Below are 25,754 nucleotides of genomic sequence, written 5' to 3' on the forward strand. Positions count from 1 at the left end.
AATAGGAGGCTTTACTTTTGAAATGGGCCTTGCATTAGAGTAGATATAAAACAGCTAACAGTTTCTAAGGTAACGTAGAAAAAGAAAATATTCAAATGATTGATAATTCTTGACTAATATAACTGACATTTCAATCAAGGTGACCTTCTTCAGGCTATATTATGACGAGTTGTGTGAGCCAATATACATAAATAAAATAGTTGCTGTATGTATGTGTGTCTATGCGAAAATATTTAACTGATAAACTCTTAAACTACTGGTCATGCAACATTGAAATTAACATGAAATAGTAATCGTAAAATATCCTTTGTATATAACACGTAAAATCTTGTTTGCCAGGATAAATAACGCACCCAGACATATATCGGCAAGTTGAAATGCAAAATGTTCATTTCAGCTTGTCTAGATATTTCTTTCTTTCCGCACATGCCCAAATTAAATTCATTTCAAGCTGTTAAATATTGAATCTTTCTTACCTATCTCTCAATAGCTATATAGATAGGGAACATGGCTGAAGCGCTAAATGTTTTGGGTTCAATTATAGCTGATGGCACCAAAGTCTTCTTTTTTTTTTTTTTTTTTTTAAAATATATCCTAAGGAATTGGCTCTGTAATAATAAATATGAAATCTGTATTAATTTAAATATATTCAAGTGTATTTTATAACTCGGCAAGGCTGGGCACCACCTACTAAATCCTAAATATATGTAATCTCATAATTGTAAAATTTAAAAATGGATGTTTTTCAGTTATCGTTATTTCAAAGGACATTGTTTGATTCTTTTCAGATTTCAAGATGTTGAACAGACTTGCAGCCTGGGTGGTGAACAATTACATTGGGGAATATGTGGAGAACTTAAATCGTGACAGTGTCTACGTGGGATTGTTGGCAGGTAAGAAACTTGGTAGATTCTTTCGGGGGGGGGGGTATTTTTGCTTCTCTTCATCCATCAACATGTTTCCTTCTGTCTCTTCTATTTCCTCTTCCATGTTTCCTCCTCTTCGTCTTCCATGTTTCCTCTTCTTCGTCTTCCATGTTTCCTCTTCTTCGTCTTCCATGTTTCCTCTTCTTCGTCTTCCATGTTTCCTCTTCTTCGTCTTCCATGTTTCCTCTTCTTCGTCTTCCATGTTTCCTCTTCTTCGTCTGACATGTTTCCTCTTCTTCGTCTGACATGTTTCCTCTTCTTCGTCTGACATGTTTCCTCTTCTTCGTCTGACATGTTTCTTCCTCTTCGTCTGACATGTTTCCACTCTTGTCTTTTGTTCTCTTTCCTGTAAGGATGAACGTGTCTCCTGAGTAGTATCGGTAGTCTTTAATCTGTTACATTTTGATGGTGCCAGGAGGTGCAGTCCAGTGTGGCATTAAGTTTTCCAGGAACATGCTTAATCCAGAACCTATACATTAATGATCATTCTTCAAAAGAAAACAAGCGATGGTTCTTTGTTTTCCAAGACCTAATCTGAGAATATTTTTACCAGTGGCTGGTAGTCCACTATAACCAATAAATCTAGGAACCCCAAAACAAACATCCTACAAGACTCCAATCAGTATATCAATGCCAGAACTTCTCCCTGTATGAGGGAGTAGCGAGATTCTTCATCCTTCGTAAAACTCGATCCGACCCAAATTATTTTCCAGTGTTCCTTACCACAGTTAGGTCCTAATTCTGTTGGGCACTGACAGTGTTTCTGAAACAGAAAATACCCGATGCCAACCTTACTGTAGTCTGTTGAAAGGCAAGTTGCCCTGTTCATCTCAAATGTTTTGACCCCCCCTCCTTGATTTTCCAATGTTTTTTTTTTTTTAATTCTTCGAAAAGTTCGTTTAGGGTCGCATCCCAATAGAATTTGCAGTCCTTCATATGCAACAATTCAGAAAGGACAAAATAATATCGGCCTGTAAAAATGTGTATGATACCTGGTTAACCAATCGAAACCATGATCTGACGTAAGTGATGTTTGTCGGAGTCAGGAAGTTGAAAATGGCTTCAGTCATTTATTTTAGTTGGTTTACGCTGTCAGCAGTTATTAAAAAGCTGGCAAATTCGACATTGTTGCCTGCAAATCAAAATGTATCAGAATTGAAGACAATTCCATTTCTGCACTTTGTACACACCACCCGTCGCTACTACCGATCGAACGGTCTGGTGAGGTCCTTGGATCTGGCCGCCGCCGGGCAGTGCGCGACGTGTCCGTCACGACACTCGTGCGTCTATGCCTTGGCGTTCGATGCCTGCAGAAGACGACCGAACCCGATCGTTTAGAGGAAGTAAAAGTCGTAACAAGGTTTCCGTAGGTGAACCTGCGGAAGGATCATTACCATTTAACGTTCGAGCATCATCTCTGCCGCTGCCACCTCATCAACGTTTCGAATTGCAAACAACAAAAAGCGGAGAGAGAGATTTGTGGTTCCGCGGAGGTTTAAGCCAGCTCTCGCTTGCTTCCGCGTCTACTTCTTTTTCGCCCACCGCAAGTGATGGCCGCCTTTCCGTCACCGCTTTTGTTTTGTCTTGCTGCCGCTGCCGCTAAAACTCGCGACATGCCATCACGCCTCCTCGCACAGACCTCCTCGCACACACTAAAACTAAACCAAACAAATATATGAAAAAACCAAGCGCTAAACCCTGGACGGGGGATCACTCGGCTCGTCCGTCGATGAAGAGCGCGGCCAGCCGCGAGAACTGATGCGAATTGCAGGACTCGGTGAACATCGACACCTCGAACGCACATTGCGGCCCCAAGATCCCTTGTCTCGGGGCCACGTCTGGTCGAGAGGTGGAACGTTACCTGTCTTTCCCATTAACGAAACGACATCTTGCCGTCCCCGTGCCCGGCTGGTCCTCGGCACGGTGGTAACCGGGACGTCGCAGGAGCGAGCGAGTGATGAGGAAAAAAAAAAAAAAGAATTGACCCCTTTCATTTTTTTTGTTTTTCCTCTCCGGCCTCCTCCTCCTTCGTCTCCCGCTGGCAGACCGCGGAGTCTTTCCCTTTTCGACCGCGTGAAGAAACACTGTGGAGGAGGAGCAGAAGGAGTCTGTCCGAAAGCAGCCGAAAAAAAAAGTAACCTAACCGACTGCCGACGTAAGCGCCGCCTGCTCGTCTTGCTCTCTGCCTCATGAAGGTGTCCGTCGTCTACGACGCCGACGACAACGACGCCTTGAGCAGCGCGACGAGCACGTAATATAGACCACTGTGTGGCAGAAGGCAGATTCCACAGTTTTATCCCAGAGAAGGGTATCATCAATGCAATTAGTCTTTCGGAGCATGGTTACCATAATGCCATCGAACCAGTAAGTGTACTCGTCCCCATAGGTATGGAAAACTTGGAGTGCTCTTAGGTACCAATAACGGCACCACTCTGTTATGAATGTGTTTGAATCTCGGGTCGTTGGGAAGAGCAGTAAACTGTGATGACCATTCCATGCATCCAGAACTGTTTTCTTAGTTTGGGCAGGCACACCAGGCACTTGGTTAAATCGAGACGGAGTGTGATGGGTTGCGCACATTCTTACGATATTCAATTTTTGTATGCCACCATCCTTCTTGGTGATCCATCTTTTTTGGTGCGATGGCTCGACGATGCCCAACATAACATCTTTATCTAAATCTTTTGAATCTACTCCTGCTCTGAATAGTTTATAGTCTGTCAGCAGCTCTCATTAGGACACTGGATAGTAAAATTGCAAAACCTTGCTTGGGACCAAAGCTTCACTAAAAACTGTGTGGGACCTCCCCTTTCGTGTCCTCTTGTTTTATGGAATTTACGTCTATGCACCTCTTGATGTAAACCTTTCGCCGCAGTGAGTTGTATATGTTGTAGGATCTGTTCTTCTGTGGCTATATTGAGAGCTTAGGGCTCTACTAAGTCAAACAAAAGTCTGTTTACCTCATTTGAACAAGTCGTTCTTAACTCATTGCATATTTCCACGGGGTCAGTTAAACTGCACATTTGTTTTTACCAGATCCATGTGTCGATAAATAATGCCCACTCCTTGTCAATGCAACCGTGTTCGATCACAGATCTGTTTGTTTTTTTAATGTGAGACTGATTCAAAACTTTTTCCCTGTCAGCATGAAACTCATTGTTTTCTTTCTGTATATTTATCAACTGCTGAACTCGATGCAAGTAATGTTGGTCATCACGTTGTCCTGATGCCATTACTATTCGAATTTCAGTAAGAAAAATAATCCGGTAAAAATAAATACTGTTTGTCGCACCATGTAAAGTGGACTCAAGTTTCCAGAGTTCAAGACCAGCACTATATTTATAATACTGGATGGCAACTGGTGTTCTACTTTTTTTCAATCTGGCTCATCGGTCGTCTCCTCATACCTCCTCCTACAACTCCCACTTTTTTTTTTCTTCTGCATTTGACATGTTCCCTTTTCCTGATTTCTTTTATTCCTTCTATTAGTGAAGGTTTAAAAAAGTTTTTAAACATGAGACAAGCTTCTTTTTTTTTCTTAAAATTGAATTTTCATTCTTTTTCATTCGATTCCTTTTTATTCATTTTTAGGTGCTGTTCAACTTGATGATCTCATCTTAAAGAAAGATGTGTTCAATCAGTTTGGTCTGCCTCTGCAACTCAAAAAAGGTAAACTATTAATAAGTATTTTTTATAAAGTTTTTTAGATGAGGTTTGATAAATTGTACCATTTGGATTATCGGAACTATTGTTCTCATTCTGGATGTTATTCTCACAATGTTTTGGCTCTTGGGTAATCGGACTCTAACGTTCTCTGTGTACTCCCACTTTCCTTTGGCCAAGCGTCTATCACCTGCAACGTCTTCCATTTAAGAAAAAAGGGAAAAATAATGACAACAATATTGGAACTAATGTTTTAGAAGAATCCTACATAGATTGGATTAACAATGAGAAAATCCACAACACTAATGATATGTAATTCTGAAGAAGATTTAGACTTAGGAATTCCTGTGTCTTGTGATGCACAAAGCAGTTAGAGTATGCCATCATTATTGATTTGAAGCCAGATTCACAGCGTCATTCTAATTTCTTCTTATTGCAATTAAATCTCTCAACTGTCTGTTTCTAGTTCATTTTTGGTCTTCCTCTCCTTCTTCCATTAGCAGTCCATTGGAGCACTTGGTTGGCAATTCCCTCCAGGACCAATTTTAGGGTATTTCTGAACCAGCCTGGAAGTCGTTTGCAGATTATTAAAGATACTACCTGTTGGTTAGTGCAATCTCTGACTTCTTGGTTGGTAATTCGATTGCTTCATTTGATTTCTAGAATTCCTTTAAGACATTTGTAATCAAAAATATCTCATTTACTCTCTTGGCTAGTTTTGAGATGCCAAGTTTCACTTTCCTGTAGCAGTGTGGACAAGACGTTGCTATTATGAAATTATCACAAGAGTCCCTACAGTGGACAAACTAGTCCTATGCTTGAGTGAGGATTGATTATATTACATGGGGGCCCTGCTCTGGGTAAATTTGGCAAAGGGCAGCAAAACTCAAATGGAGAACTTCTAATCATGCCTTTGCTTTGAATTAGACTTTGCAATTACCAACACATATTTCTAGCACCCAAACAATCATTACTTCTCATAGCTACATCCTCAATCAAAAGGTCCCACCTTTTAGATTTCATCATAGTAAGATGAAAAAACTTACAGGATATGAAAAGCACAAAGCCATGAAGGAACGTGACTGTTATACTGACCACTACCTCATTAGAACAAGTTTCAATTTTAACATAAAAACTAGGTGTGACAAAAAGCAAACCTGTCGTAAGAAGAAGCTAGACACGGCAAAACTTAATGACCTAAGATACATGAATAACGTGGAAGAAACAGTGGCTAGAGCATAAAGTAATCAGATATTAGAAGACCCCCCACCCCCACCCCAAACAAATGTGGAATAAAATAAGCAAAGCAACCTTTGAAGCAGCTGCAGAAGTACTTTTTTACTCAAAAAAACAAAATACTGGTTCAACGAGAATGATGAAGAAATTAAAAGGAACATCCTAGAACGTAACCAGGAACTCAAATTAAAACTCAGCAACCCAAGTGCAGTCAATCTTGAAAAATTAAAGAAAACGAGGGTTAAGCTTGAAAGAAACCTCAGGGAGATGGAAAACAATTAGTGGCTCCATAAAGCAAATGAGATGCAGAGGTTGGTAGATGAAAACAAGTCTGCTGGCCTTTTCAAATCCCTGAAGAAAGTGTATGGACCCAAGACTCAAATGAGCAATACATTACTGTCACCAGATGGATTCAACTAACTGAACTTGACCAACTAATCCACAGGTAGAAAGAATATTTTGACTGGCTATTTAACATGGAATCATCTACAGAGGACATGGACAATGAATCAACAATGGAAGAATTATTAGATGCGATAAAGAAAACAAAAATTAATAAGTCCCCACGGGTTGATGGTATCCCTGCTGAAATCTGAATTTGGAGAGATGCTAGTGTAAAAACTGCATGTACTAAGAAAATGCGGACTTGAAAGATGTCATAATACCCATATATAAGAACAAAGGTGACCAGAGGCTGCAGTAACTGTAGGGGTAAATCTCTCCTATCTGTAGCAGGCAAGATCATGGCAAAAATAGTTCAAAAAGACTCTCAGGCTTAGCAGAAAATGTGCTCACTGATTCATAATGTGACTTCATATGGGTGAGGTCAACAATTAAAATGATCATTAGCCTCGGATAGATCCTATTGAACATCACCAAGATCTTTATGTAGTCTTTGTTGACTTCCGAAAAGCTTTTAATACAGTTGACAGAAACATGCTGTGGAAAGTCCTTAAAAGATTTGGAAGCCCAGATTACATTCTGGAATTGTTAACCAGTTTGATGAAGGCACAAGGGGAAGAGTATCAGCAAGAGAATGATCAGAATGATCACGGAACAAACATATGTACTTGCACCAACGCTTTTTACCCTTTTCTTAACCTGACTGTACTAATGAAGCTCCATCAACACATGGACGAAGGCGTCTTTATTTGCTCAAGATTTGATGGCAAGCTGTTAAACTTGGCACGACCGAGGACAAAGACTCAAAATGAGCTGATAACAGAACTGCTATTTGCAAATGACACAGCCTTGGTAGCACACAGCAAGGACCAAATCCAAAACATGGTAAATTTGTTTTGTAGAATGGCACAGAAAATCAGTTTTCAGGTAAATACAGGGAAAGCTGAGGTAATATAGCAACCATCACCTGACAATCTACACCCGCATGATAAACAATGAGGAATTAAAAGTGGTGCCATACTTTAATTACCTGGGAAGTACACTGACTATCAATGGGCGAGCAGACAAAGATGTTGCCGCATCCAGAGTGCATGCGCTTCATTTGGAAAACCAGGAAGTTGTTCACAAAGGCAATTAAAATTGTGTTGCAGTAAAAGGGGATAATAGAAGTCAATATATTTAAAATTAGTTTATGGCCAATTACAGCTAGAGACCATAGAAGGTAAGTTGTGGCTTGGAGCAAATTGAGACAAGCTAACTGCAACTGAAGAACCCAATCTCAACAGAAGACGTAAATATGAACCTGAGTTCTTGGAGGGTTGTTTTCTGCGATGGTGTCACACATGCACTCAGAGCCCAATCGGTTCATACAGAAAATGTTGAAGTCTTTTGTTTCTCAAGTATTTTCTGTATTTTCCCTTAGATTATTTTTTTTTGCCTGTGAGCCACTGTGCATCCCTCAACAGCCACCAATGTGAGAGACAACAACACAACCAAAAGAGAAGATGAAATCCACAGCACACAGCGTTGGGGTCAGTAAGAGAGAGCGTACATCATCTTACATTCACAGTAGTCAAAAATTGGCAGTTATCAATGTTGCTTTATAAAATCTCAAGATGATATTGTAATATTTTTTTGTCTTATGTATTTTTTTTATTTCGTTTACAGGATCCATTCGAAAGATTAGTCTTAAAATTCCAATGACACGGATCCACAGTGAACCATGGGTAATTACGATTGAAGGTGTAAATATAATTGTGGAACCGATGAAACATGCAGACGTAAGTTTTTAAAGCTCTATGACAACGCGTTTTGCTTTCTTGAGAATAGTGATTGTTAGATAAATGTACGCTTTGTGGAAGTTGAAAAAACAAATATTGTATGAAAATGATGAAAATTAGAAAACTTTTCACAAAGTCAAGATGTGATTTTTGGCATTCATGTTGAATGGATATTCCATTGAATTTTTTTTCACGAAAAGTAACTTTCAATTAATTAAGATTTGCATTATTTACGTTTTACCTAGACATCAAAATCATCAGTCTCGACCATTCTTGTAATGACCGTTTCCTTGTTGATTGCGGTATGAAGCTGATTTTGGTAGTTCTAGGCTGTCCACTCTCCCAGGCATTGCCATCTCTCTTTTTTATGCTGTCTAACCCAGATATGAAAATGATACTTTAATCATGGTCGAATGGTGGCTTTATAGAGATATAGAATACTGGCAAATGAGAGAAATATTCTAGTCTGGTATAGGAAGCCCATCTTTTGTGCAACAGACTTGGCAGTATCTTCTATGTCTTTGCTTTAATTCATGTTGCCTGTGAATGTTAAGCCAAGGAGTTTGTCTCAGAAGGATCTAATTATATTAAATATTCATCCAAGAATATCATATAACTTAATTTTCACAAGGAACCTTTCGTACCGGATCTTGTTTTAAATATATTAACTGCTATATGCCTTATAGTATAGTGTATAATATGTGTTCAGAGATGACCATTAGAATATCCGCAGTAAAACAGGCGTAAAATCATAGTAGCTTAACGTTTATGTAATGGCAGATTAATGCTAGATTGATTAATGATTTAAAACATTTTATGAAAGAACAGGAGTAGATTGATGGAGTGATAATTTTCCAAGTGAGTTTTTTTTTTTCATCAGAATTCTTAAACACTAGTGCCACTGAGGCCATTTTCCACCTATCAGAGTAGCAAGATTTGTCAAAGCATTTGTAGAAAAAGAGGACAGCTCTGTAGAACATTTTTTTTTAATACTATAGTATGGATCAGATGAGGGTCATATGCTTTGCAGTTGTCAAAGTTTTTTTTTTTTTTGAATAATATCCAGCACATATGTAATGTGGCCGTTGCACTTTAACTGTGTCGCTATATATCAAACCTCTCAGGTTTACACATTGTCTGGTACTGTCACAAAGGAACAAACAAAAAAGAAATATATAAAATCTGACTCAGCATTTTTTAAACTGCAAATGAAATTCTTTTAAAATGATGCATTTCGTTATCTTTCAAAAGTCTTTTCATACACACGTTTTACAATGCTCTGCCATATAACATGTGCTTTTTAAAAATCTCTGTCTCTGCCACTTGATGCTGGCCATAACCAACTCTTTCTCACCCTCGTTTTCAAAGTCCATCTTCCCTGATATGCAACTTGTTTTCTTCTTGCTTGATTTCTGCATTTTTTATTTTTTTCCTCCTTCCCGTGATGTCAATGCATGCACACTTGCTTAATTTGTATATGTGTTAAAACGACTACTACTGCTAATATTCTCACCAGTCAGCTATCCTACGGCTGCTGCTGATTTTCTCATACTCACTATGTAACACTGTGTGTTAAACTCAATGAAATATGGCATATAGAAAAGTTCAGATATCAGGAGTGGCTTCTGTATATTGTGGGAAATTTCTCTTTGTAGGTCGACGGGAGGGAGTGGTTCATGGAGTCCAAAATGGAGTTTAACGCAAACTGTTTGTCCAACAGTTCAGCCTTATTCATTGGTATGCAAGTGACGACATGGTGGTTGGATAGTGTTAGAATTGTTCATTACCAATTGTTCACCACACTGTTATAGATTTCCCAGAAATTGCAAGTTCCTGATTTCTGTATGCAATGCATTTTCTGCTAATCTCATTCTACATACTTTTAGCTGTGATTATTACTCATTATTATAAAAATAATTAATGATAAAAATAATAAAAAGATTGATTTATTTAATAGTGGGTGTCCAAAGGAAATTTTTTTCAAAATTTTCAATACTCATCATGTTGAAGTCTTTTTTTAATACAAAAACAAAAAAAAAAATGTGTTATAAAAACTATTTTGGACACTCCAAACTAAAAAAAAAAAAAGTGACATCTCTTCTAGTTAATTTCCAAATTTCATTAAAAAATTCTGAACACAAATGCGGTGTGGCCATTTACAAATCAGGGGGAGGTAATTACAAAATCTTACTAAAAATGCGGTTTTATGATAACATTTTTATCACTTTATTTGCTTAAAACTCTTAACATACATAATGTTATTATTTCTTAATTTATTTGAAAGTATGTTCATTTCTGAACAAAAGAGTGGTATTTTGAGAACCTAAAGTGCTTTGGTTTTTAAAATATGACGATTTTAACAGAACCCCCTTGAAATCTGATTATCCAAAGCGTTTTATTGTCCGTGTGTATTGCTAGTTTAATACCGGACAATGCCTGGTACATTTAGCATATACATAAATTCAATGTCCGTGTGATGTTTGTCTGTTTCCTATAGAAAGAAAAATTTGAGAATTTACATAAAATCTAAAAGAATATTATGTAAGATCTACTGGAGAAGATGATGAAAGTGTTCCCAAATCTCTAAATGTACCCCTAATGGTGTGATGAGAGTGAACCCACTTAAAACTTTAAATTTTTTATGTAGTAGATGTTATTACTACATAAACATAGACACTCATCTGAAGAAGGTCCAACAATGTAATAGTTGAACGAGCAATAGCAAAAATAAAAAAAAAAAACAGTCTGACTGCAAATCAGTTTTCTTTACTTAAAAACACTGGCTTTAAATTTTTGTCTATATTACCCCCCCCCCCACACACACACTTAAAAAAAAAAAGTCAATTCAACTCAAAGGTCAAACTGTGTAACAAAGTTTAAAAATCGATATGTCATTTTTTTCCCTCCTTAAAAGCCCATTTACATATCCAATCGCAAAGAACTTGTATTGATCAAAAAAATATGATTAATGTATTCGTTTGTTCAGAGGTCATATAAAAAAACATTGGCCATGACCTTTGAATTTTTCAAAAGGCCATTTTACATAAATTAAAAAATGAGAATTCATGTCATATTGTAGGATATATTCTCCAATATTGAACTTTTAAAATTGTGCCTGCATGAGTTTTATTAAATTGGACCAAATTGAAAATGATAGATTTGAGGATCTGTAGACATTTTCATAGCTCCCCTATTATCAATCCATATTATTTGGATTCTTTGAACTATTGTTCTCATCTTGAGTGTTATGTTTCATGTTTCGGTCAATGTAACCTCCAACCTTCTTCAGCTTGTCGAACACGGAAATTTTTGTCGAACTCGGAAATCTGTACGGAATTTAGTACGGAACCCTTTATTTAATTCATGGGGGTAGCATGTTCTTATTCTGTCAGAAACCCTTAGGGAATTCTTTTCATCATATTTGATGAAATGTTGACACGTACCTATATTTCCAATCAAAGGAGTGGACCTGGGAGTACTGGTCATTAAGGGATGATTCTATTGTAATCATTAAAACTGGATTAGGGTGAAATTGCTTATACTCTTACTCTTATTGGACCAAACCAAAGGTCGACTAACCTTTAACCGACTTAAGCTTTGTATGAATGAACAAAGGACTACAAGTCTTCATCAAATACTATATTCAACAAACATTAGTATTGTGATGGGAAGCTCACAGCAGAAACCAAATAGACCTTATCAGCAAGCTAATTATCAGGTTAGTCAGCAAACTAATTGAATAGACAAAATGTAATGAAAAAAAAATCAGAACTTCTTACTAATGCCACAATTTGTATCAACTCTTTAAGTTAAACCATAATTCATAATACGAACTCTGAATGTCTATGCTCTCTCTCTTGGTTCTCAAAAACTAGACTCTCTGTTTTCTCCAATTTGTCCTTCTTATGACTGCTATTCCCCTCATATGCAAATTAATACCATATGTATATAAAGAATCCATCTACAAACTTGTTTTTCTTTTATTCTTTTTCCTTCACCAATCCTATCACCTGACAAGCTAAACAGGTGCTGCTGCTTATGTGAGTTGTATCTTCTATTACAGCTCATATCAAGTCCAAAATATCATTTATTAGTCAATGAAGCAAATCCTTTCAATAATTAGACACAGTTTATTCTGTTGTCGTGGATGTTTGTCTACAATCATTTGTTTGCAACAACCATTGCCCCCCTTTCCACTGCATACACAGCAGCAACATTTCGACCGGTGTGGGTAGCTGTTATCACACAAGCAATGAGCAATTTGTTTAATCAGCTTAATTTCATATCCCTTTCCCAGATTCCAAATTGGGCCTTCGTCACCAGCCAGTTTAATGTTATATTAAGGAGCAAAACTTGGCCCCTGTGAATAGCTGAGATTCAAAGACTGGAAGTCTTTTATTAGTGATGTCTTCCACGCATTTTTGGGATTCATATCTCTGATTATGTCTCAAACACCACAATCCATGCACAATGTAAGCTTTCTTGACTTAAGGAAGATGGTGCATGTTTTTCGTCATCCACCAACTAGCCTGATTAACATGGCAATACGCTCTAACATGAAATACTGTTGCCACATCTGGGCAAAAATTGCTCGGAACATCCTATCTTGCCTTGATAAAGTTCAAAACCGGCTTTGAAATCTAGTAGATGATGCCTCCCCCGCAACCCCTTTCCCACAGAAGAGACGTTACAAGCCTGTCTCTGTTCAATCGTTAGTTTCTACTAGCCTTGGTGCCTGGCATTGCCCTGGTGTTTGGAGGTGTGGTTGAACAAAAAAAAATAAATAAAAGAGGCAGTAGGTAGACAGGCTCAAACCCATACCGCGAAGGAGGAAAAGAATGTGAAGAAAAAGTGACGTCTTTGCCGTTGCATCCATCACCAAACCGGAAGTGATGAAGGTTTAAATTAAATCAATTGAAAAGAGATGACTTTCGAAAATATCAGTGAAAAAAGTGACACCTTCTTGTAGAAAAGTGCCCAATTGAGTGTGAAGGAATTAATGTTTTTAGCCAATTTTTCGATAATTGTCGTCCGAATGGTCGTGCTTTAAAACGATACTACATACATTTAAACACAGGTGAGATTTTTAGTTTCTATAGCAAGTGCTCATCTGAGCTTCAATCTACCCCCACCCCCACCCCTTGTCAAATACAAATACTCCTTTAGTTACAATCACTACCAACAATTTCCCTTACTCTCTATCTGTGCTTAAAGCTAAACACATTCCATGAACAAAGCTTCTTTCCTAGAACTGCCCAACTATGCAAATCTGTTCCTTTGGCCTGCTTTCCAGCTGACTACTAATGTGATCATCTTCACTGTAAACAAGTTCTTTTTACCTCATTTTCACCACTAACTATTAATACACTCATTAACTCTTATCCTCAAATGGCCTTCATGCCTTGATAAGTGTTGACTACCGTGTAAAAAAAACAAAACAAAAAAAAAACAACAAAATGGTACCAATACTGCAAGACGAGTTGTGTTTAACTGAGGACATGGCTTGCAACAGTCAAAGCTGACTTGGAAACTATGATCAACCCTCGCGTCTTTGGTGTGTAACAATAGAATTGCAAATGGCTGAAGTATGCTGAGGAATTAGCAGCAAACAGACATAAATGAACTGCTTTGACTTGTGATGCTGTGAATTCACTTTGCGCGACTTCACCCGCCTTGAGTGAATGCCGTTACAAGTACAAGTATACCCAGGACAATTATGTTAGATAAACAACCATTAATTTATTAAACCCTATAGCGACATCTGTCATGCGAAATATGGAACTGAAGGCTGATTGATTGTACAATGGAATTGAGCCTTCATATTGGCCTATCATTTCTTGTCATTTGTATATCGTTTTCATCTTGGATATATTGATATATTTTATTTACTGAGTGCTGCTAAAATCTGCAAGCTGTTTACAAAGATTGATGTGTTTTTGCTAAAGTGATCATTCAATTACATGCTGATCAGGCTGAATTTGTTTACATGCCTCCCCATGAAGACAAGCTTAGATACAAAGTCAGTTTATAGTTACAGCTCCCCAAAAGTGGCCAGCTTTAAAAGTAGTTTCATCAATGTCATACTGAGTGAGAGGCAATGAACATTCTCCTTTCTCTTCAAAAGTAGACAAAAGGCAAACTTTTCATCACTTCTAAAAGAGTCAGGCCTAGAAAGATGATCTAAAACCAGACTAGATGTTGCTTAAATTTTGGGAATCGGATATTTTCACTATTTTCACTTAACTGAAAATGAAATACAAAAAGGGCACACAATATTTTTTCGCAAGATTACTGGCTAGGAAAAAATAACAATAGTTTCATTTTTTTTTTTTTTTCTTCAAACTATGGTCAGTTTGTCTTCCGAAGACCAAAGCATGTTTGCAAGCTGAATGTGTAGAAGATTGAATCACAGAAAGTCCCACAACTCGAATGCTGTTTGGTGTTCGAGCACTTTGAGGCCTTTCAGGTGGCTTTGTTTTTAAGTACCGAACTTGTAGCTCTAAAATGTGCAACTCCTAGCTGTATTGATTTTCTATCTGGAACAGCATCATGTAGTCCTAAATTGTAATGAACTCGGAAAGCTCTTAGTGTTGCAATTACAGATTCACTATTCTTCAAAAACATTGCTACAGTAAAAACACAACGTGCACCAATCCAAACAATATTGATTGATGAGGTATTTGAAAAAAAAATAGCAAGTTATCAGCTAAATGAAAACACCATTGACATTTGCATAAGTTCATTAGCAACATTAGTTGAAAGTTAAAAATGTGGGAGGTATTTCTGCCACACCCTGTATACGATGTGAACAATATTTATCTGCCAGATTACTGTCTCGAAAAATTTGATGGTTTCATTGTTTTGTCTTCATGATTTATTCTGTCAGTTTCACTTGATGAACTTATCTTTTAGATGCGTTTTATTGAATTCTGGAATATTTACGGAATTTCAAACTGCTTATTTCATTTATGGGAGTACATTGCTCTCAGTCTGTTAACCATGACTGTAGAAGTTTAGAATAATTCATAATTGTATTCTTAGTAGTGCCCTTACTGAGGATTGAACTTCTAGAAGAATTTCACTTCGAACTGATTATACTTAGCATTTTTATCCATTGTACCATGGTTCTTTGTTTTTTATATAAATTCAGTGTTTTGTTGAAACAAATGAAATAGCAAAATATGAAACTATTTCGATTTAAATACGATTGTCTCATGGTTTTGTGCAACTTCTTCCTTGCAACCTCTCTCTCACAAACGTGAGGTTGTGATGTTGCTAGTCTCAGTTTTTATTTACAAATACTATTATGGCATACGTTCTTCAGAATTGACTGATCTATTCTCTGCTTCCTTTGTTCCAGCTCGTTTAACTCATTGGTCAAGTAGTCTCCATCAATTCACCGTTTTAATACCTTATTGTAATATCGCTTCTTATTCAAATTGCTTCTTTCCAAAAATTGCAGGGTTGTGGAATTCTCTTCCTGCTCACTGTTTTCCTCCTACCTACAGCCTTGATTTTTTTTCAAGGCTTAATACAGTAGGCGTCTTTTATCTTTGCAATAATCATTTCATTCTTGTTAGCTCCTTACATCAAGTGGCTTCATGTCTTGTCTTGAGCCGATTTCTATAAAACAAAAATGGGATTATTTGGTTAAAAAAATTAATTTTATATCAACAAAAATATGCAGAATCTACTTCTACTAATTTCCTTGATTTTTGATAATTCAGATTTTCAACTATCAATTTAGTCAGTTTTATAACTGAAGCAGGATTTTGTTTGTGATATAGGTGGAAACAAAAATGACTGAAAACTTCTGGAATTGTGGATTCTCATTTAATTGCATTTCTTTGTATAAGGAGTCTCTTTTTAAGAGATAAATTTTGGTACTAGGTGACTGTTGAAGCATGTCTCACTGGTAGTTATGGGAAGTCATATTTTTTTTGGCAATATTTCTAATTATCAATGTTGATATATATATATATATATATATATATATATATTACTTGGGAGTCTCCACTTATAAAGGCCTGACATCATCATTATATTGCGGCCTCAGCTGAGATAGAATTCACTACACCCTTCCAGTATTCCCTATCTTTCATAACACCCAAACGATCTTCCTTAGAGATGAATGTATCGCATATCCTATCTGGAAAAGTTAACTTGTGTGATCGCTTGTGAAATGATAGGTGCCTCCACCATACGAAGGACATTTGTGGCACTTGCACAATGCCCAGCAAACTGAGCACGATACTCTCTGTAAATCTCTATATACAATTTCTCAAGTTGGGTGATTCCGCCACGAGAGATAAATTACTCTTCTCAAAAGCATCCATCCAAACGATGCTGTTGTTTTGCTGAAAGAGTCCAAGTTTCAGATCCATAGAATAAGATTTGCTCAGTAAGTACGTGGAAAACTCGGATTTTGAATTTGCAAGCAAGATTGGATTTCCAGATCTTATCCATTTTGTAACAAGGAGTCTATGCCAAGCCCTTCCTAATGTTAGTCTTTCTCAGAGTTTCTGGTGTGTGATTCTAGGTACTTATAGTCTTCAACACATTTGAGGATGTTATTTGTGAGGGTTTTAATTTTGTGATTGTTGCGAATGTTGACATACACTCAGTCTTGGTAGAATTCAGGTGATTGTTGCTGATTCAAGAGAAGATAGGAGTGCCTGGGCGTGAATAAGGTTGTCGGACAACAGCGCAATGCTATTAGCAAAATTAGCATTGGTGATATAAAGTGCAGGATTATGTGAGCTTCTTCTAGATTGATACAACAAGGCCTGAAGGCCACTCGAGAATAAGGGTTAGGGTTAATGAATGTAATTTGGTAGTGTAGTAATTGCTAATGGTATAAATTGAGTAGAATTTGATTATTTATGGGGACGGCTCAACAAGAACTTGTTTACATTGGATTTGAAGGCTACCATGTTGTATTCAACCAGGAAGTAGACCAATGGAACAGTGTTCCAAAGGCGGGCAGTTCTGGGAAAGAAGCTTTGTTCATGGAATTTGTGTTTAGATTTAGGCACAGATAGAGAGTGGGGGAAACCATATATAATGGCTGTAGCTAGTCAAGTGTCTTGTGAAAGTTTGGAAAGAAGGGATCATAGATCAGTCAAGCACTTGCCATGAAAATACCAATAGAGCAGAGACAGGCTTGTTACTGCTTTTCTGTGGGGTAGAGGTTGCAGGGGAAAAAAAGGGTACTAGGTTTTGAAGTCAGTTTTGAACTCTATCAAGGCAGGATATGGCATGCTGAGCAGCTCTTGCTCAGATGTGGCAACAGTATTTTAGAGCGTACTTGTCTCTTATATAGAGGATTGCATTGGCAGTGAGATACCTACTGGGGCAGTAGAGTGATCCAACCATGTTTCCAGTAATCTTGCCAACAGATGTGCATGTCCCATTTCAGATCAGAGGTAAAGGTCAATCCCAGAAGCTTATCAAGATATGAAGCTTCCCCAAGATGAGAGCAATTCATTCTGATTGGGTTGTGGCGGGGATCAGAACAATTATGATGAAAGAAGAGAGGCTTGGTTTTCAATGCATTCAAATTAACCAATCCTTCTCTTCCCCATTGCACCAGGTTCTCAAGATCAGAATAGAGGGAATCAGAAAGATCTTGATCATTGCTGGCCTTTGAAATGTTGCCATAGATTGTGGTGTCTACGAATGATCTAAAAATGTGATTTGGGAGATCATTGATGATCAGGAAGAGGGTTGGACCCAGGATGGAACCCTGAGAGATGCCAGTATTAATACAGTGAGTTTCGGATTTCTGCCCATCAACGACTGCTCTTATGAGCCTATCAGAGAGAAAGAATTTAGTAATTGAGAGGACATTTCTAGCTATTCAATAGCTGGCTGAAGACCCTTTTTGTTTAATTTCTTTGCAAGTCCAGAATTCAACCTAATTAAAGAACAAAAATATGGAAAAATCTCTATGGTGTACATACCCATAACTGAAAGAAGCTGTCATATTCCAAAAATCACATAAATTGATCAAGTAGTTTCATTTTAACTGAAAAAATCTGAGTCTCGTGGCACTGTCTTAAAAAAAAACAAGGGCAGATAACTCCACGGTAATTTAAACTTATGAAATCAGCCATATAATGCTAACGATTTCATATTAGTCACTTAAAATCGTTTAAAAATGATTTTCTTTATAAAAAAAAAAAACTACTTGATCAATTTATGTGATGTTTGGAATATGGCATTTTTGTTCTGTGACAGATACACACATCATAAAGATTTTTCTGTATTTTGTTTTTTTCATTAAGGTTGAACAGTAGATTTGCTTTGGGGATAGCTACTGAATAAATGTTCATATTATTTGTCTGAAAGACCTTTTTTTTTTTTTAAATTTTGTTTTCTGTTTTGTTTTTGTTTTCTTTTATTTTTCAGTTTTCTTTTTCTATTTGCACTTTCTTCATCCTTTCTTTTCTTTTTTTTTTATTTTTTATTAACTTTGACTTCTCTTTTACAGTGTGATAAAGTAGAACGTAAAAAACTCTACCAGAACCGAAAACAATTTGCCTTGGACACCATCGATGATATGCTGAAGGTGATTTTTTTTATTCTTCAATTTTTCAAATTCTAAAATTTTTTCAGATTCACCTGCACGTTTTCTCGTTTTCTTTAAGGAAAATCACATTTGACACTTTGCAAAAAGGTGCTTGTACAGAACTTTTTTCCCTTACGACAAAAACAAAAAAAAGTCGGTTCTTGTTTGGAATAACGAAAATCGAAAGATTGAATTTCAACTAATGTGTCGAAATTAGTAACATATTACTGCATTATTACACAAAACATTTACTTTCACAATCCAGTGATCTGCCATTATTATTTTGAAATTATATTTAAATAAGGGAAGTAACTCATAATTGGAATCTGTTTATTATTTAAGTAAAACTTACAATTTTTCAAAAGCAATTTTCATTAATTACCCTGTTCATAATGGCATATTTAGTGGTAAATGGTTCCGAAGCAACTGCTACTCACGGAATCAGAGATCTGTTTTAGGTTAAAACTGTTGTTCTCTCTTTCAAGAATCTATTAGAAATTATAATAAACATAGTGATAATTTTATTTTCTAAAAAAATTGATTTTCTTATGTTTTGATTTTAATAAAAAAATATCCTTTCAGCAATCTGGGAAAGTAAAAGGATCGTCTGGTTCATGGCTTGTCACACTCACATCAATAGCAAGCAACATCCTTGAAAATTTACAGGTAAGAAAACAAACTTAAAAATTTATTTTGAAAAACTTTTTTTCTATAAAACTAACTGTTTTTATTATTGTTTCATTGTTTCTAAATTTTGGAGATGAGGGTTGATAATTCATATTATTTGGATTCTTTGGACTGCTGTTTTTGTCTTGAGTGTTATTTTAACAATGTCTCGGACAATGTAACCTTCGACGTTCTTCACGTGTATTTTGTGAAACTCTGGGAATCTGCACGTAATATAAAACAAAACCCTTGATTTAATCTATGAGGGTAGCATGCTCTTGTTCCATCAGCCATGACTTGTTAGAAGTCCTAAGTAATTAGCAGTAGTATTTTTGGATGTCATCTGCACTGAAGATTGAACCTTCAACCTCCAGAAGAGTGTAACTTTTACGACTTAATTTTACCAAATACTTATCTACTGCACCATGGGTCCTTGCAGAATCTCAGGTTTGACGGAAAGATTGCCAAAGAAGGTTGTAGGTTACAGTGGTTGAAACAAGTTAAGACTCAAAATGAGAACACTAGTGCGAAGAATACGAATATGAATCCTTGTTTCATGTCCTTTTTACTATTTTCTCAACTCGACGTACAAAACATATCAATACCAGACATTTGGCTTATAGGGACAACTTACTAATTCCATATCCCCTAAAATTTACATGTCTCTAGCCCTGTACTAATCTTGTGTGCATATATTAAATTGAATGCAACATATGTTAGTTATTGATTTCTACATATTTTTTTTTCTTATCTACTTTCTTGGTTAGATTTCGGAATGCCTTTTTCGCATTTTTTATTTTTCTAAACATTTTTCTGAAATGTTAACTATACCTGGTGCTGCCTAGGATATAGTTAAGTCATTTTAGTTTTTAATTTTTATTTATTTGCACATTTTTTTTTCAATTTATAAAGAAAAAGAAATAAAATGTTAGTTTGAATGGAGATAACGTTTTTTTGTTATATTATACAAATGAAAAAATACTGAATTTCAAGTAAAACAAATTGTAACTACATAATTGTCATGTCGCAAATAGTAATGTATCCAAAAATTATGGGGAATAATAGATAGAAAAATAATTATTAATGAAAAACTGTTTTCGATAAAGTTTATACAAGGAATACATTTTGTCTGACATTTTTTATTACGTTTGTCACGTGACATTAGCAACAGAACTTAATTATCTCCCCTGTCATGTTATCTCTTTTATAATAAGCATAATAGTGATTTAGTTTCCGTTCTAAATTGCTTTTTCATTATAATTATTTTTCTACCTTATCGTTTTTCGTAATTTTTGGATATGCTACTATTTGAGACCTGACAATTACATTTGTTTCATTTGAAATTACATAATTTGTTTATTTGTATAATAAAGAAGTGCTGAAAGATTTTTTGTACTGCCAACAGAAAATGATAAACAAAAAAGCAGTTGAAAGCTTGCTCATGTTTTTTTTTGGCGGGGGGCAGTAAATAATTTATTTTAAAGAACAAAAAAATATTGTCTTTGTTTTCTTTTAATTTCTAATAAAATGTAGTTTACAATTCAATTATTTAAAGCTTCAAATAGTAAAACATCAAAAAGAATTTGATTAATTTTTTTCAGCTTCATGTGAATGATGTGCACATACGTTATGAAGACAATGAAATGAATCCAGCTTGTCCATTTGCTGTTGGTGTGGATATTGACAGTTTGATTGCGCAAAGTACTGATGACAACTGGGTAAGAATGTTGTTTGGCAAATATAGAAATACTTTTCTAGGTACAATGATTTAGTTATTAGGTTAAGAAAATTCTTGCAGAATTTTTAATTTTGATTTCAAATGAGGTGTAACGATGTTACTTGCCCGGGTAAAACTAATTCACCCTACTACAAGCTAAGAGTTGGGTGGGGTGTTTGACATGGGATATTAGAAATTTATCTTTTTCTTCAAAAGTCTGGAATATGTTTTATTACTGATATGACAAACAGAAAAGAGAAGTGAAGTTGACATGGCGACGAGAGGTCTGCTCTATTATCTGGAAAATATTGTCATAAAGTCACATGGTCTCGTTAAGTGTCAGACCACCAAGTGAGCATGGAAACGAAGCTTGGAAAATGCGAGAGTTAGCTGATAAGTTAGTTTGGACAGATAATACAGTTTCTTTGAGGGGAAAGTAATTTCAGTTGAAGAGGAAGAAAGAAAAAGGGATAAAGTGAGATATGTTTACGAAAGAGAAAGAAGAGTTTCATAAGAAGAGAAAAGAAAAAGAATATAAAATAATGGGAAAGAGAAAAGAAAGAGTAATCTTCAAGTGCCAGATAGGGAAGAAGCCGATTTAATAAAGACAATTGTGTTTTTAGAAATAGTCTTTTGCTGGCTAGCATTGAGGAGTACACATCGCTTGGCCTCCCACCTGGTGTGAAGTGGGCAGAAACCCTCATAAGAGCTAAGTTGAAAAACTCTTGTTTCTAGCTGGGAAATTGTCTAAACGAACCTAGTTGTAACAACCTGCATCAGAAAGTCATTGCTTTCCATGTACAAAGTTTACCATGAAGATTTTTTTAAATAATTATTTTTGTTCATAAGAAATGCTCTGAGTTATTGTTTGAACTGAATTGAAACACGGTTTGTTACAGCACCGATGCCAAATTGCAGCTGAGAAGGACAGCATACAAGCCATTCATCAGAGCATTTACGAAGGATGAATCCAACCCCAGCATCTGATGACAAGCGGCCAGCTGAAGATAAAAGTTGCCACATAGACTTAGGGTCATGCACGTTTCGCGTGCCCTGAGCAGCAGAGCAGTATTTTCCGGTGACCAGTAAGAGTCTGGTCACCCTTGAAGGGTCCACCACTAGACAATTAAGAATGTAGCCCTTCTGGGTTGCATCTATGATCCTGTGAGCCGGGATTTATGAACACGGTTAGAGGTATATCCCAAATATGATCCCGTGAACCAGGATCCGACAGATGTGCCCAGAGGACGTATAGGGTGATAGATGTGTTTTCAAATAAGTTTTTGTTATAATGCCTTTACTTTATCATTTTAATGAGTGTTTTTCATTCTTTCCAATTGTTTTTTTTTTTTTTTTTTTTTTTTTTTTTTTTTTACATGGGTGTCACCACTTATCAAGGCCCAGAGGCCACTCGAGGATAAGGGTTAATAGGTATACATTAGTCATTGTGATTTTAGCATAGTAAACAGTGGGAATTTTGTAACTTGGATTACTTAGGGGGACGATTCAATTAGAACTTGTTCACATTGGACTTTTTCTTTTTTTTTTTTTTTTTCCATAGGTATCAACACATTATCAAGGCCAAGAGGCCACTCAAGGATAAGGGTTAAAGAGTGTACAGTAGAAATTGGACAATATAATAATCATTAGTAATGAAAATTTGGTAAATTTGATAACTTATATGGAACGGCTCATCAAGAACTTATTTACGTTAGACTTGAAGACCACCATATTGTAGTCAGCCGGAAAGCAGGAAAACGGAAGACAATTCCACAGGCGTGCGGTTCTAATAAAAAAGCTTTGTTCATGGAATCTACGTTTAGGTTTAGGCACAGATAAAGAGTGGGGGGAATTATTGATAGTGTTTACAGCTAGACGAGTGTTTCTTGTGAAAGTTTTGCGAGGGGGGACCATAGATTGAAGCTCAGTCGAACACTTTCCATGAAAATAACGATACATCAGAGACAAACTCGCAACATCTCTTCTGTGAGATAGAGGTTGCAAGGAAGAGAAAAGGACATCTCCTACGAGGCTACGAAGTCTATTTTGAACTCTATCAAGGCAGGACAAGTCCTTTCTAGCAGCTCCTGCCCAGATGTGGCAACAGTATTCCATCCTTGGACGTACCTGGCTCTTATATAGATAGAGAATTGCATCAGCAGTGAGATATCTACTGGATCGATAGAAAGATCCCACCATTTTTCCAGCGGCCTTGGCAACAGATTTGATGTAAGTGTTCCATTTAAGATCAGGAGTAATGGTCAAGCCCAGAAGCTTGTCAAAACTTGAGGCCTCCTGAAGATGAGAGCCATTCATTTCAATTGATGCCAGATGTGGATCAGAATGTTGATGATGTAAAGAGAGAAGCTTGGTTTTAGATGCATTAAAAGTAACCAGCCACTCCTTTCCCCATTGTACTACATGCTCAAGATCAGAGGAGAGAGAATTGGAGAGAACTTGGTCGTTTACTGTTTTAGATGTGCTACCATAAATGGTAGTGTCGTCAGCATAAATGTCTACAAATGATGTAAGGATGTGATTTGGAAGATCATTAATGTAGATCAGGAAAAGAGTTGGGCCCAGGATGGACCCCTGAGGGACACCGGCATTAATACTGTGGGCTTCTGATTTTTGCCCCTCAACTACTACTCTTATGAACCTATCAGAAAGAAATGATTTAATAATTGAGAAGACATTTCCAGCTATACCATAGCTAGAGATCTTATGAAGTAAACCTTTATGCCATACCCTATCAAAGGCCTTAGATATGTCAAGAGCAATTGCCCTAGAAAGGTTGCCTCCTTCGAGAGATTTGCTAATCCTATGAGATATAACTGTAAGCACATCTGCTGTAGATCTAGCAGAACAGAAACCATATTGAGTGTCACTAAGAAGGTTATTTTTGTTGAGATGGTTGATTACTTCTGTATTTAACACAGATTCCAGCAACTTACTCATTACGCACAGGAGACTTATTGGCCTGTACTGAGAGGGGGATGAGCGATCACCTGAATTCTTAAATACAGGGCATACTGATGAAATTTTCCAGGGAGATGGGAAACTATTCTCCTTAAGACAACGTTTAAACAGTTTTGTAAGTATGGGCGCTAGTTCAGGTTGAAGTTTTTTGAGTACTATAATTGGAATACCGTCCGGGCCAGTTGCTTTACTGGAATCAAGGTTTTTGATTAGCTTGGCAACATCACGTACAGATATACGTATATCACATAGTGTGTTCTCAGATACAGGAGGAAATATTGGGGGTTGGCGGCCTTGATCGCAAAAGGTAGAATTAGCTGCAAAGTTCTTGACAAAGAGTTTGGCTTTGTCTGATGCTGACGAGATTACCTCAGGTCCATTGATGATAGTTCGGATGGAGCACACGCTTCTGTTTAGAATTCTGTTTGCTATTTGCCAAAACTGGTGGGAACCAAGCCGCTGCTCAGCTACTTTGGTTTAAATGACAATCGTTTGAAAACAATTCTTTTCAGAAAGTTGAATATTCGCACAATTCAAGCTAGGCCGAACAGTTGCTGTTTGGCCCAGGAATCACTACTAAATGCACAGCACAATGGTGGTTTAAGAAATTTTGTGGTGGCAACGAGAATCTTCAAGATGATGAGCGTAGTTGTTGACCATCGGATGTTGACAACAATCAATTAAGAGCTTTAGTCAAAGCCAATCCATGTACGACTGTTTGAGAACTTGCTTCAGAATTAGATGTAACTTTTTCACCCAATTGTGAGAGATTGAAAAGACAAAAAAAAATTAATAAATGGGTGCCTCAAAAATTGAACGACAACCAAAAAGAAACTCCGTTATGAAGTATCATCTTTCCTTCTTTTACGCAACAAGAACAACCCGTTTCTTGTCTGTGTTGTGGCTTGTCATGAAAGGTTGGTTCTTTATGACAACTGGCAATGCTCAGCTTAGTGGTTAGATGCCAATGAAGCTCCACGACATTTGCCGAAGCCAGAGTTGCACCAAAAGAAGGTCATGCTGACTGTTTGGTTGTCTACGACCGATCTCATCCATTACAGTTTTTTAATGCAGGCGAAACCATTATGGCGGAGAAATACTGTCAACAAATGGATGAAATGCATCAGAAACTTCGACAACAACACCCAGCATTAGTCAATGGAAAAAGTCCAATTCTCCTCCGTGACAATGCCTGACCACACGTTGCTAAAACGACTGCAGAAGTTGAACAAATTGGGCTACGAAACTCTCCAGACTTCTCACCTAGGGACTACCACTTTTTCAAGCATCTCGACAACTTTCTGCATGAGAAATGCTTAAGTGATATCATAAACACCTTCATTGCTACCAGAACACAAGATTTTTACATTACTGGCATAAATACACTTATTTTGCACTAGCAAAATTATGTTGATTCTGATTATTTCGATCAGTAAATTTTTGTTTGGGCCAAGGTATGTTCATCTAAATTTAAAAGTTAAAAACTGCAAGAACTTTGTCAATCTGATAGGTTAATTGGTTATAGGATAATCTTGGGATCAATGAGGCCCTTATATGAAAAGTAGTTGATTTGTTGCTCTTTTAAAAAGTTATATATCTGAGAGCAACCAGTCTTAAAATATTCTTAAATTAAATTCTAATTCATGCAAATTTCGTATTTATTATTACAGATCCAATTCTCTAATGAATATTTTACTTAATATATAGTATTGATTTCAGCTAGAATCAAAACCAAAACATTTAGCACTTCAGACATGTTCCCTACTGTTTGAGCTATCGACAGATAGATTTTAAAATTAAACCACTTTAAGCTA

At 36.6% G+C, this 25,754-nt stretch overlaps 1 protein-coding gene and 1 non-coding gene across 7 annotated transcripts in view; both read left to right on the top strand.

The window, feature by feature from the left end:
• Positions 1 to 25,754, top strand: part of LOC145303414 (intermembrane lipid transfer protein VPS13D-like) — a 393,527-nt gene that overhangs the window by 102,376 nt on the left and 265,397 nt on the right. For all 6 annotated transcript variants that reach the window (XM_080144736.1, XM_080144739.1, XM_080144738.1 and 3 more), the window contains 6 exons: positions 789 to 893; positions 4,518 to 4,595; positions 7,896 to 8,008; positions 18,501 to 18,578; positions 19,161 to 19,244; positions 20,846 to 20,962. In XM_080144736.1, the coding sequence (XP_080000862.1) occupies positions 789 to 893; positions 4,518 to 4,595; positions 7,896 to 8,008; positions 18,501 to 18,578; positions 19,161 to 19,244; positions 20,846 to 20,962 (575 nt within the window). The remainder of the gene's footprint in view (positions 1 to 788; positions 894 to 4,517; positions 4,596 to 7,895; positions 8,009 to 18,500; positions 18,579 to 19,160; positions 19,245 to 20,845; positions 20,963 to 25,754) is intronic.
• LOC145240455 (5.8S ribosomal RNA) lies at positions 2,621 to 2,778 on the top strand. The gene has a single exon (XR_013862510.1). It is a non-coding gene; the product is annotated as a 5.8S ribosomal RNA (ribosomal RNA).

This window comes from Euprymna scolopes, chromosome 19 (genome assembly GCF_053919585.1).
Source record: "Euprymna scolopes isolate OS-2025 chromosome 19, ASM5391958v1, whole genome shotgun sequence".
Lineage (NCBI taxonomy): Eukaryota > Metazoa > Mollusca > Cephalopoda > Sepiida > Sepiolidae > Euprymna > Euprymna scolopes.